At 45.5% G+C, this 13,261-nt stretch overlaps 1 protein-coding gene across 1 annotated transcript in view; it reads left to right on the top strand.

The window, feature by feature from the left end:
• The window catches only part of POLR3GL (RNA polymerase III subunit GL), a 10,455-nt gene extending 605 nt beyond the window's left edge, over positions 1–9,850 (top strand). The window contains exons 2-8 of the mRNA XM_025858479.2: positions 5,248–5,415; positions 5,726–5,855; positions 6,685–6,753; positions 7,096–7,152; positions 7,392–7,465; positions 7,597–7,710; positions 8,008–9,850. Of these exons, the coding sequence (XP_025714264.1) occupies positions 5,290–5,415; positions 5,726–5,855; positions 6,685–6,753; positions 7,096–7,152; positions 7,392–7,465; positions 7,597–7,710; positions 8,008–8,094 (657 nt within the window). The 5' untranslated portion in view covers positions 5,248–5,289 and the 3' untranslated portion in view covers positions 8,095–9,850. The remainder of the gene's footprint in view (positions 1–5,247; positions 5,416–5,725; positions 5,856–6,684; positions 6,754–7,095; positions 7,153–7,391; positions 7,466–7,596; positions 7,711–8,007) is intronic.
• Positions 9,851–13,261: the final 3,411 nt, after the last annotated feature.

The raw sequence follows: 13,261 nt of genomic DNA, 5'->3' as shown, positions 1-13,261 counted from the left end.
TTCTTTCTTTCTTTCTTTCTTTCTTTCTTTCTTTCTTTCTTTCTTTCCTTTTTTTTTTTTTTCAGAATTAACCGTTCCCCAGTCTGACGATAGTATTTTATGCATACCTCTCCATTAGAGCCCTTAGTGCGCTCTCTAATGTTTCTGTTCTTCTGAGAATATAAGGTTTTGTAGGCATGTTCTTGTACTTAATATGAAGTGCCCAATAAAGGTTAATTGAATGGAATTGATTGGGAAGGCAGAATTTAAACTCCTAACGTATTTGGGGAACAATTAATAAAAGACAAAATACAATACAATACAATATCTAACTAAGATCTCTTAAATTAGTGGTTTGTAACATAATTGCTCCCACAGTCAAGAGGGGAGAAAGCTAGGAGGACTGGGATGGTAAGGGGAGACTTGATGAATCATAAGGTCTCAAGTTTGGAAGAGCCCTCAGAAATCATGTATTCATTCATTCATTCAACAGATATTTATTGAGCACCTACTATATGCCAGACATACGCTAGACAATGGGAATCATAGTGAATCCTCTACTTTAGACATGCATCCTTCCTCTGATAAACTGTATTTAGTAAATTGTTATCCAGCTTCTATTTTAAAGAGGACTCCCTATCTCACTTTGCAGGTCATTGCATTTTTGGATCTTTGTTCTTCAATTAATAACCAACAAATATTCTAAACAAATATATAGCTCAACGAAATGCATTCCTCACTTTCATTGTAAAAGAGGGGGAGCTGTCCTGGTTAGGAACATGGATTTGAATTCCAGTAGCATTCTTAAAAATAAAACCATCTGTTTTGGCTTCTGATTAAAGAAGTGATATACGTTTATTCTAGAAAATTTGGAAACACATAAAGGTATAAATCAAAATGCTTATTATTTCATGACCATGATCTAGTGATGACCATTATTATTACTTTACTTTTTTTTTTAAAGATTTTATTTACTTATTTGACAGAGAGAGACACAGTGAGAGAGGGAACCCAAGCAGGGGGAGTGGGAGAGGGAGAAGCAGGCTTCCCACAGAGCAGGGAGCCCGATGCGGGGCCCGATCCCAGGACCCTGGGATCACGACCTGAGCAGAAGGCAGATGCCCAACGACTGAGCCACCCAGGTGCCCCCATTATTATTACTTTAATACTTATCCTTTCAATTTCTTTTCTGCATATATACGTATATATGTGTATGTGTATATTATGTAAATCAGGCTATACAACAAATACAATTTTATATCACGTTTCCCTCCACTTTATATTGTGAACTTTTTTTTTTGCTTTTAAGTATTATTTGAAGTCATTTTTCTTTCTACATAATGGTCAAAAATGGACATTTGATTGTTTTTGACCATTCATTCTTCGTTGGACCATTTAGGTTGTTCCAGAAGTTTAGCTACCATGGATAGCTCTATGATGACCATCCTTGTACTTACATATCTGACTATTTCTTCAGGATAGATTTTTTTAAAGTAGGATTATTGGATTAAGGGTATGACGATTTAAGAGGCTGTTGATTCAAGGGGCCAAATTGCTCCCCTGACAGACTGTGTATAAACACAATCTTTCCAATGAGGTATGAGAGTGCCCATCTCAAAAAAACAAAACAGAACAAAACTGGCAGTCTGATTATTTTTTAAGTCTTTGTCAATTTGATAAGTGAAGACTGGTTTTACTAATCATTCTTTTGTCAATTGCCTATTCATGTCCTTAGCACAGTTATTCTATTGGTATGATTTTTTTTTCATTTGAATTTCCATGAGTTCTCATGGCATATAGCAAGCACTCAGTAAATATTTGTTGAATGAATTAAGATGGTTTTTTATTATTATTATTATTCCCATTTATAGATGGGGAAACAGGTTTAGAGATATTAAATTAATTGCTGAAAGTTGTGTAGCTAGGAAATGACAGAACTGGAATTCAAATCCACGTTCTTTTTTTTTTTTTTTAAAGATTTTATTTACTTATTTGAGAGAGAGAGAATGAGAGATAGAGAGCACGAGAGGGAAGAGGGTCATAGGGAGAAGCAGACTCCCTGCTGAGCAGGGAGCCTGATGTGGGACTCGATCCCGGGACTCCAGGATCATGACCCGAGCCGAGGGCAGTTGCTTAACCAACTGAGCCACCCAGGCGCCCTCAAATCCACGTTCTTAACCGCTACATGTACTGCCTTTCTGAAATTTGATGTAATGGTTTTTCTGTATGTTTTGTTGAAACTGGCTTCTTAATAATTTCTACCACAATACAGTTACTAGAGCAAGTATCAGGTATATGAGATGTTGTTTGGGGGAAGGAGAGTACAAGGATGAGCTCTAGGGAGGATTGACGATAAGGAAGGGCAGTTTGGGACCAGATTGTGGAAGGCCCTACATATCCTCAAGAATTTAGACTCAATCACAGTCTTCAAAAGAAGAGACACACCGTAGATTCCTGACCTGAGTTGGGTAGAAATGGATGGTTTATAGTTTCCAACCACCAGTTTATTGCCTCAATTAAATAAAATTTTGTCTTCCTTTTACCCCATATCCTTGGGGGTTACTTGGTTAGTGTCTGGAAATGGAGTTCGATTTGTCTAACCTCAAAGCTTACAACCTTTTCTTGACTCCTTACTGCTTTGCGATCAAACCAGCTCCCATCCCCACTGCTAGAACTGTGTCTGTCAGGACTACCTAAACCAGTAGGTTAGCGTGTCCTTTCCCTTGAAAGGGCCTGAAGACATGCTCACAAATTCTTTCTCCTTCTCTAGTGTCCATGAGACATCCTTTCCCCCCTAATATGTTCTTTCAATCAGATCACAGTTTAATCTGTTAACTAACAGCCATTTTTTCCTCACATTTTTTGTTGAATCTTAAACTTTCCAAATTCCTCAGACACACATATTCTACCCTCTCCTTCCTGCTACATATTATTAATCTCATCTACTATTCTGTTGCTATATTTTTAATTTTTCAATTATTATTTTTCTCTTAATAAAAAAGCAATACCTATTCAGTATAGAAAACAAACTTTAAAATACCCATAACCACCCCCGCAAACCACACAAATCCCATCACCTCAAATTAGCCAACATTAATTTTCGGTGTGTATCCTTCAAGAACAACTTTTTTTTTCCATCATAAATGTGTATGTGCATATAAAACAATGTGTATGTGTGTGTCTGACAAAATAGATGACCTTCTACATATTTCTAAATCTTTTTTTTTCACCAGCTAGGGCATTTTGTTGAGCCATATGTTTCTTGTTTAGAGTATTTGTTGGATATTAATTGAAGAGCAAATATCCAAAAATGGAATAACTTGCAAAGTGAAGATAGGGAGTCCTCTTAGTAAAGATGTGTAAATAGAAACTGTATAACAATTTACTAAATACAATTAATCAGAGGAAGGACGCGTGTCTAAAGTAGAGGATTCACTATAATCCCCGTTGTCTAGCATAGTGTGTGGCATATAGTAAATGCTCAATAATTATTTGTTGAACGAATGAATACATGATTTCTGAGCGCTCTGCCAAACTTGAGACCTTGTGATCCATCAAGCTTCCTTTCACCATCACCGTCTTTCTAGCTTTCTCCCTTCTCCCATCTTATTTAGGGTACGTACCCTTACTAGCAACGTAATTTAATATTGTTGATGTTGACCTTGGTCACCAGACTGAGGTAGTGTTTGTCCAGGTTCTCCACTGTAGAGTTACTCTCCCCTTTCCTAAGTTGAATTAGACAAAATTCCCTATATATCGCCCACACTTAGGGAGTGGAAAGTTATACTCCCCCTCTTCAGGGTGGAGTCTACATAATTTATTTGGAATTCTACATGAGAGGTTTGTCTTCCCCCCATGTATTAACTTATTTAATCATTTATTTATATCAGTGTGGACTCATGGATACTTGTTTTATACTATGGAGTTATAATCTAATACTACTTTATTTATTTTATTGCTCAAATTCTTCCAGTTTTGGCCATTGGGAGCTCTTTCGGTTGACTCTTAATGCCCTTTTGACATAGCCCCACCAATTTATGTGTGTGTGTTGTTGTTTTGAGTGCTTCTTTGCTTTCTGGCACTAGAAGATGCTTCCAGTGCACATTATATATTTCCTGCTCCAGCCCTAGAACCAGCCATTTCTCCAAGAAGCCCTGGTTCCTTTTGTTGGAAAATGGTATTAGAAACCAAGATCTGGGTGCTAGATGTGCTCTTTGTCACTGGAATATCATTTCTTGCAAGTTTCATTTTCATTTGATAACTTTATCCTCCATCCTATCTGCCTCTGACTGGCCCCTTCAGATTGATGACAAGAAGCAAAGTTCAGTTCAGTAGCAGAAGGAACTCTCAGTTCGTCAGAGTTGATCACTATGGGATGGGCTGCCTTGGGAGAGAATGGACACCCTCTCTCCAGGAAATGCCACTGGAATTTAAATGACTAATAACATGCATTGGGAGGGAATTTAGACTAGGTAATTCTATCAGCCCTTCCAGTTCTAAGATTCCATGCTTCTAAGCTGCATTTAAAAAAAAATAAATAAATTGATTGTAATGGTTCTCCTCACTCCTACCTCCCACCACTGACAGTGAGACTAATGACTTATCCCGGTGCCCCCACAGTGCCTGGCACACTACCTTTTCCATAGTAGATGCTTAGTGAATGTTTTGCTGAAAGTCATTGCATTGGATTGCCTTGGGGCCTGGTTGGGTGTGGAAAGTCAGGGAGAGAAAGAGTTCAAAGATTCTGTGGAGATATGCAGATGCTGACAAATACCACATTATCTTGGGGAGGGAGGGAAGTTTTATCCAAGGGTCTAATCCCCCCCCCCCCCCCCCCCGTCTTAAATTTATTTGAGAAAGAGAGAGAGTGAGGGGAGCCAGAGGGAGAAAGAGAATCCAAGCAGACTCCCCACTGAGCATGGAGCCAATGCCGGGGCTCCATCTCCCGACCCTGAGATCATGACCCTGCGATCATGACCTGAGCCAAAATCAAAAGTCGGACGCTTAACCCACTGAGCCACTCAGGCACCCCCACTTTCCCTTTTGTTCTACAGTTACACTATGCTGCAATTATCTGTCCTGTTGGGACCGTGTCTCATCCACGTCTGTATTTCCAGAAATACCCTGCCTGGTACAATGCCTTCCCCATCAAAATTTGTTGGATTACACTGGCTGTTTGGGTCCTAAGGAGAAAAGATTGAGTGCCTTGTACCTCTCTGGCTTCCCATCGTTCTACTATACTTTTCTTTTTGTTTTTGTCTTTATCAGGTTTTTCTCACTGGATCACTGAATACCCAGGCCCCCTCCACCATGGCCAGTCGGGGTGGGGGCCGGGGTCGTGGCCGGGGCCAGCTGACCTTCAACATGGAGGCTGTGGGCATTGGGAAGGGGGATGCTCTGCCCCCACCCACCCTGCAGCCTTCTCCACTCTTCCCTGTGAGTGTCTGTCCCCCTTGTGTGTCCCTGGCTCACAGTATGTGATCCTGGATTCCTCGTGGGCCACCATAACACTCATCTTGCCCCTGCCTGTCTCTGTGCTTCCAACTCACATGGGATATTTTCCAGGCAAAGTAGTTTCTTACACTCCCAGCTCCCCAGCTTTCAAAATGCTGTATTGCTCCCCCCATTTTTCTTTGGCCCTCTGGTCAGTGGGAGCATTGGATTGAATTGGGGGGAGAGACCCTTCTAGGTTTGTACTCTAGTGTTTTTTTTTTCCCCTGGACTGACCACTGCCCCACTTTCTTAGCCCTTGGAGTTCCGCCCAGTGCCCCTGCCCTCAGGAGAGGAAGGGGAGTATGTCCTGGCGCTGAAGCAGGAGCTACGAGGGGCCATGAGGCAGCTCCCCTACTTCATCCGGCCAGCTGTCCCCAAGAGAGGTCAGTTGGAATGCGAGCATCATGTTCTGAGCGCCTTTCCATGAGTAGTGCCCTGTACACGGCACCACTGGGGGCCCCGAGAGGCCAGGAGAGGCGCAGGAAGCTCACTGTCTAGCTGGGGAGATCATAACAATTACCCCCGCCTTTGAAATGCAGTCTAGTATCCGTGATTTGTTCTGAGTCTCACGACAGTCTGGAGATAGTAAGAGGTTAAGCCTCACGGTGCTCATTTCATAGGTTTGAATGGAATATATCAACATGGTTAACAGGTCGGATATTACAGGCACCAAACAATCAGAAGGGAGGCTGATGCTGGGTGTCTGAGAAGCCCTCCTAAGGTTAGCAGGATTCTGGAGAGGCCAAGGAGACCAAGAGGATCCAGAGAAGGGGAGTCATTGGGAGGCCTGGGATAGTGGATATTTACCAGCTGGTGTGGAAGTGCAGTGTTTGAGTGTATTGACAAACAGTGCTTTCCAGTTGAAGCCTTAGAAGCTGAAGCTCAGAGGGATGAAAGACTTGCCTGGTGGCCCCATTAACAAAGAGTAAAGGGAAGACTTGAACCCTGATCTCTTGCTCTTTAGTATACTTTCCAATGTACCACACTACCTCTCAATGTGGGTTAACCCTCTGGGTTAAGGGAGATGACAAAAACAAAAATTTGGGGTGGCACAGTGTTCACGGTCCTCACGGAAGCTGACCCCCTGGGTTCTGGGTTTGGGGTGAAGGAACAGACAATGCCTGAGTATTGAGAAGGCTGGGCCCTCAGGAACAACCCTGTTCCGGGGCTCTGAAAGGATAAAACTTTGACCCTTGGCCTCTGACCCCTCAGATGTGGAGCGTTACTCAGACAAATATCAGATGTCAGGGCCGATTGACAATGCCATCGATTGGAACCCTGGTAAGTGATGGGCCCTTTCATTGACTTCCCTTTTTTTAAATCCTCGAGATGCCACAAGCCACCAACCCGTCCACCTTTCTCTGTTCCTCCCTCCACTCTACTCAGTATGTACAAACTGGAGCCCTGGATGTGCTCCAAAACACTCTCCGACTCTCCCTGAAAACCTATTAAATAGCCCCACTTTCCTAGAGGCATCCAAGCCACAGTTTTGTTCTAAGCGACTTTGACCCAACCCCTTCCTTCCTCACCATTATCCTGTCTCTTACCTCTCCTTTAAAACCAATTATTCATAGGAAACCCCAGACAGGGTCTTACTGACTTGTACGTTCCCGCTGTTCCCAGATTGGCGACGTTTACCCCGGGAGCTAAAGATCCGAGTGCGGAAGCTACAAAAGGAACGTGAGTCTATCTGGGAAAAGGAGGCAGAAGAGGGATTTCCTTCATCAGCTGGAGGGCCAGAGGCTGTGGGTGGTCTTGCCTGCCCTCCCAGTTCCTACCCACTCTACGCAGTATTGTAGCTGGATGCCATGGTGGCCACATGAGGGCAGCAGAGTAACATCATCTCTGAGAGAGGGTGGGGTAGAAGGCTAATAAGGAAGTTTGCTCTCTGATGGTTCACCTTTTGATTCCTTGACCAGGGACCACCATCCTGATTCCCAAGAGGCCCCCTAAGAACACAGAAGATAAGGAAGAAACAATACAGAAACTAGAGGTAAGGAGGAAATGTGCACAGAGACCACCTGGATCCCAGACCCGTGCCCTGTCCTTAGGCCCATGTGTGCTTCATCCTTTCCCTTCTCTGAACTGAGTCTGAGTTTTTCCTTCTATTCATCTCCGCATAAGACCCTGGAGAAAAAGGAGGAAGAAGTGACTTCAGAGGAAGATGAGGAGAAAGAAGAAGAAGAAGAGAAGGAAGAGGAAGAAGAAGAGGAGTATGATGAAGAAGAACATGAAGAGGTGAAAGGGCTCTCCTTCCAACCTCAGTTCCCGTCTCTTCCTCATCAGCTCTGGGGGTCTCAACTCCGTGCACCAGGGACGTTCCCTCTAGAGGGTTGGAGAGCCGGAGGAGATGTGCCCTGGAGGATCATGCCCTCCATTTCACGTGTCCCTAGGTTCTTCTCAAGAGCAAACTGCAGCCAAAGGGACTTCCCAGGCCTGGGATGGTTTCCTGGGGAGGGGAGGGTCCTGACACACCGGGAGAAAGGACAAGGCCGAAAGCAAGCCTGACTTTGATTTCTTTTTGTTCTGTTTCAGGAAACTGATTACATCATGTCGTATTTTGACAACGGAGAGGACTTTGGGGGTGACAGTGATGACAATATGGATGAGGCTATATACTGACAAAGCAGCACCCTGGACCTTTGGATCTTTTTTGGTTTAAGATACAGAGAGTAACTGTCCCTATTATTTGGTTTTGTGGGCAGGCAAATCATTTGCTTAGAGCCCAGATAAACTGTTTGGCCCCGGAGATAGAAATGGACAGTGAGGACAGATAGCTCCCGTAAAGGGCCAAGGACCAATGTTAACATACAATGTTAACTGTATGAAAGAAAGAAAGAAGGGTCAGAGAAACACTGGTGCTGTTAGAGCCCAGAGAGCTATACATAAGCCCCGCCCACTTTTGTACAGTGAAAGATAATTGGGGGTGTGTGCAGTTTGGAGGAGTAAGGCCAGCTTTATATTTTTAAATAAAATGTTTTTATCTGCCTCTCTGTGCAGGGCGAAGCCTGGTGGGAGAGGCCTGGAGGAAAAAAGGGAGTGCCTAGCTCAGCCGTTCTTTCCTTACCCATCAGAGTCCAGTGTGACACACTGGGGATTACAGCCTTCCTGTCCTTTACCCCTTCCCTCCCACTGTAATGGTGAGACACGTGCTTCCGTTCTAGCCCTGCCAGGGAACATTCAGGAACTCATCTATGAGGCTGCTCAGAGTGAGGAGTAGAGAAGAACAGCCCATGTCCTGAAGACCGGTTGGCTTCTGAGCCTCTGGTCCTCAGGCCACGGGACACGGATTGTCTCTTTTCACATGTGTTCACAAGGACACGGGCTCTCTCTTTCCCACACTTGACCTTGAGCTTGTCCTTGTTTACAAGGAAAGATTACAGCTATTTTTGTGAGAGAGAATCAAGAAAGCCAGGGGCAGGGAGGGAGTAGGGAGGAGGTGCTGATTGTTCCTCAGCACACACCCTCTTCCAGGCCCCCCGGGACCCCACATTGAAAGATAGGTCTGTGCAAGGGGAACCCCCATTCTCCACTTCCAGAAACTGCTTTGGTGGCTGAGTTGCAGTTTCCCTTTTGGTTCTTCCTTTGTGGAATTTAGGTAGCCTTTCTCACTCCCTTCTTGGAGTAGAGGGGGTAGGCGGTATTGCTTTACAGGAAGTACGGAGGGTGGGGAGGAGGGGAGTGACTTAGGGACACTCAGCTCTGAGAGATGCTTTCTCGCCCACACAGCTCTCCCTGGGGTGAGGTCACTTCCCTAGGCTCTGATTGGCTTCCAAGGAAGCCCTCGATGAGCTGATTGGTTCCAGCCACTTGGCATGCAACAGTCACGGGCGAGCTGCGTGTCCAGAATAGGGACTGAATAAGGAGGCAGGCACAGATAGCTGGGATGCTGTCATAGCGACCCTACTAAAACATTGGAAGTCATGAAGAGGGGATGCAAGAGAACCTTCAAGAAATTCTCCAAACACATTCAGGCAGGCAGACTGAATTCCATATACTGCAGCAGATGATAGAGACTGGCAATCTCGTGTTAGATATTTCTGACCCCATTGTAAAAAATGAATAGGGACTGTGACTTCATTGAGGGAAAGCACCTTGAAAGCCTGGTTTGGCTGTGGTAATAGGTGTTAAGGTAGAGGCAGCCAAGAGAACAGAGTAGGAAGCAGGAATTGAAAGAGAACATTCCAGAGTTATTGAGCACTTTGTGGTGATTGGTGTAATTCCTTTTCTAGCTCTCCAAAGTGTAAAGTGCGTGGAACGGTGGGGGAGGGGCTGTGGGACGTGTCACTGGGGTTTCCCATAGTCAGACTTTAGCCTGTGATTGTGGCTGTGGAGAAATCAGCAAGAAACAAAATGCAAAAGAAACAAATGAAAAATCTCCTTTTGCCTCCTGTCCCCCTCCCCAACATATACCAGTCCTCACCTGATCAACTATATCTGTGTCTATGTTGGGGGCACAGCCATCCCCCCAAATCCCTGGGACCTTAAAAGAGTGGGAACAAAGAAGATTCTAGACAGAGAGTAGAGGAGGACTGGAACACACTCCTGCTCCCACCACTACATACATACATCTTTTCCCATGAAATGGGAGAAAGGAAGGCAAAGGTTAGAATGACCACTTGGGTTCAGTTGTACTGCCTCAAAAACAAAGCGTTGGAAAGATCAGACCATGCTTGGATTCTTGGATTCTTTCCTATCTGGCGTCCTGCCGCTCTTGGCAGGTGACCTTGCTGAACAAAGCCAGAGACACGGGATCTAGCAGCTTCCCCAGATTCCAGAACAGTTCCAGGCAGAGTTAGACTGTTTCCATTGACCTCTCCCCTACTTTCCATAGGTTCCATCGGGCAGGCTGAGGCTGAAGCCTAAGGTCCAGTAACCAGTCACAACTGCTTATTTCTCTGGAGGACCACCTGAGAGGTTAGAGGTTGAGGGTCTGTCTGCAAACATTAAGAGAGGACCCACACGGTGCTCACTCAGCCCTGTGCTACCTGCCTGCCAGGGCCTGCTTATGTTGAACAGCTTGCTCTCTGGCAAGAATCCTACCCCTCCCTACCCTATGTTCCATCTGTAGCTTCTGGTCCCCTCCCACCTTGGGCAGGAAGCTTGAGAGTGGGGTCTTGCAAACTTCACAGGGACTCAAGTGGTTTGAGGGACCGCTGAATGGAAAACCTGGATGCAACATGTTATTTAGAAGATTGGGAGTGGAGACCCAAGACAATTGGAAGGTCAGGTATCGGGTGGATAGGGCATCCATGGTTTAGTGAGGAAGAGACAATGATTTCCCTCAGTTCATTTTTATTGCTGTTTGAACTTTGAAAGGAAGGAAGGGTGGCCTGTAGGCGGGGGCTGGTTGAGAACTGAGCCAAAGGGAAGGGCTGCTATCTCAACTGAGCAAAGCACTAGCTATGGGCATATGTTTATGGAGTTACGGGTTACGGAATTTCACCACCCCACAGCCTTGGGCCCTTGGGAAAATCATGACAAGTCTGCAAGCCTCAGTTGAGACGGAATTTGGATTAGAGATCCACCAGGAAGCCTTCAAGCCTACGTTGATCCACCCACAGTGGATCCACTAAGTGGTTTTGAGAACAAAGGTCAGGACGTGCCCAGCTTTTGCTGAACTCATTCCATCTTCTGGATTTCCCCACCTATTTACAGCTTGGGCAAGCTAAAGATACCTCAGGCATGCAGCCAATCCTTTCCAAGAAACTGCCTCAGCCCTGGTAGCAGGAGGATCAGCAATTCTATCAACTATCAAAAGAGGTGACAGCCCCTGCATCAGAGTTCAAGGTCACAATCTGCAGGTCAGGACTCACATCAAGCAGTTTGGATGCTGACTGAGGAAGGGGCTAGTGGGGGGTGGGGGGGTGCTTCTTCATCTCCCGTCATATATCATGTCTAGCCAGAGGACAGAGAAGTGAGCTAGACAAGAATAGCCCAGTTAGCTGATCTGGCCAGACCAGTGGTAACCCCTTCTCCGTTGACCTTTCCCTTGCTGAGCCTCACTATCTCCTCAAGGTCATTTGGGACCAGAGAGCTGAAAATAAGAAGTTCTAGGATCACCTCAGAAAGGCCTTTGCTTTATCTCCAACAGAACTTAATTTGCTGTTTTGTATCCTAAAGGGAAGGGAGGTTCCCCCGGCCACCCTAATGGGACTCAGTGGGAAGACGGTGATCCAGCCCTAACTGCGGGACCTGAGAGGCTAAGGCCCAAGACTTTTAAGACCCTTTTTTAGGTCCAAGGATTCCTCAGACCCAGGCCTGACCAATGCAGGGAGAGGCTATGTCGCCATGACCTTTGGGTCTGGGACTATTCCCCATTCTCAAACGCCTCCTCCTCCCTGGATCCTCAGCTATGAGATGCGCTTCCCAAAACTTGGACCCCTGCCTCTCCCTGAATCTTCCCCATCCCGTGATTCCATTTCTCTTGGTATACATGGTTAGTGAAAAATATCCAAATCCTGTCTTTGACATTCTTTGTTACATTCAGGGCAGCGTTGAAAGCACCGGAATAGGAGGGAGATTCGTTAGGCCTGTCTTTGCCTTACCACAGAGGATGGGGGAATAAGCTCACCCAAGTCAGGGACACAGATCTGGGGTATAGCCTCTCTCGGGGAGAGAAGGGAAGAAATCCCATTTGGACAGGGAAAGGAGCCCTGGTACTCAGCCCCCTTCTGCTCCTCTTCGGTGGGAGATGTAGCCATTCTGGAAAGAAGATTCCCTCATTTAAGGAGGTCGAGGCAACTCTTTTACTTCATTTTTCTGAGGCAGGGGAGGTAAGAGGAAGTGAGACAAAGGTGGGCTCAGTGGGAGAAAGGGCAAACGCTGACCAGCCCTTTTCTCCACCCTCCGCTCCCTGTCTCCAAGCCTCTCTCCTGGCCCCTCGACAGTCTTTCCCGTCTGACCGTACTTGGCTGCCCTTAGCCCCTCACCTCTCCCTTACTTGGCCTGGCTCCTGTTTTGAGACTTTGCTTTTCACCCTGAGCCACCACTCTAACACCTGTCCAGAGATATCAGAGATGTCTACAAATTTCCCAGGAGCCGGACTGGACCAGGTCAGGAGATGTGACTCGGGGCCAGAAAGAGCTTATCACTCACTCATTCTTCGTGTCTTTCATATTCTTTTCCGCTTGTTGACTCTCTCTCCGTGTCTCTCTGGGCCTTGCATCTTGAGCATTGTGGTGCCTAACTCGGGTTATTTATGGGTGATGGTGATGTAGTGTGGAAGTTTTGGACTTACAGAATACACACAGTACCTCTTCCGGCGTTTCAGTTTTACTTTTAAGATTTGGTGGAGGGAGATAAAATTATTTTTATGCAAGCTGCACAAATATACTGTGCAGCATAAATCGAAATTTGCACTTTTTAAACATAAAATAGGTACTTCAACAACATTTTTGGCTTCTGACAGGTGACTCTGGAGTGTTCCAGAAGTCCTGGGGAAAATGGTTCATTCTCCTGATCTTAGGGGTCCTGCAGAGGAGATATTTGAGAAGCTCTCCTTAAAGGAAACAACTTAAGACGAACCTGAACACCAGACAGGAGTCAGGCAGGTATAGAGGGGTGAAGCAGGAGAGTGTGATACAACAGGGAGTGGTAGAAGCTAGCAAATGAGAGCCCTTCAGCTCTCGCAGGTGGATGCCACGAAGGAATGTGGACTGCTTGTTACCAAATGTAATTGCTTTTTAAGAGAAGCCAGAACAGTAGCTTTTGGTGAAATCTGGTTTTTAAATCTTTACCACCAATTCAAATTTTTAGGAAGCAACTGTACAGGTTTTGAAATGTCTGC

Source organism: Callorhinus ursinus, unplaced genomic scaffold, assembly GCF_003265705.2.
Source record: "Callorhinus ursinus isolate GAN/ISIS: 27379988/994484 unplaced genomic scaffold, GSC_fseal_2.0 scaffold121, whole genome shotgun sequence".
NCBI lineage: Eukaryota > Metazoa > Chordata > Mammalia > Carnivora > Otariidae > Callorhinus > Callorhinus ursinus.
The sequence above is the reverse complement of the archived record's forward strand: the minus strand, read 5'-3'. Positions and strand labels throughout refer to the sequence as shown.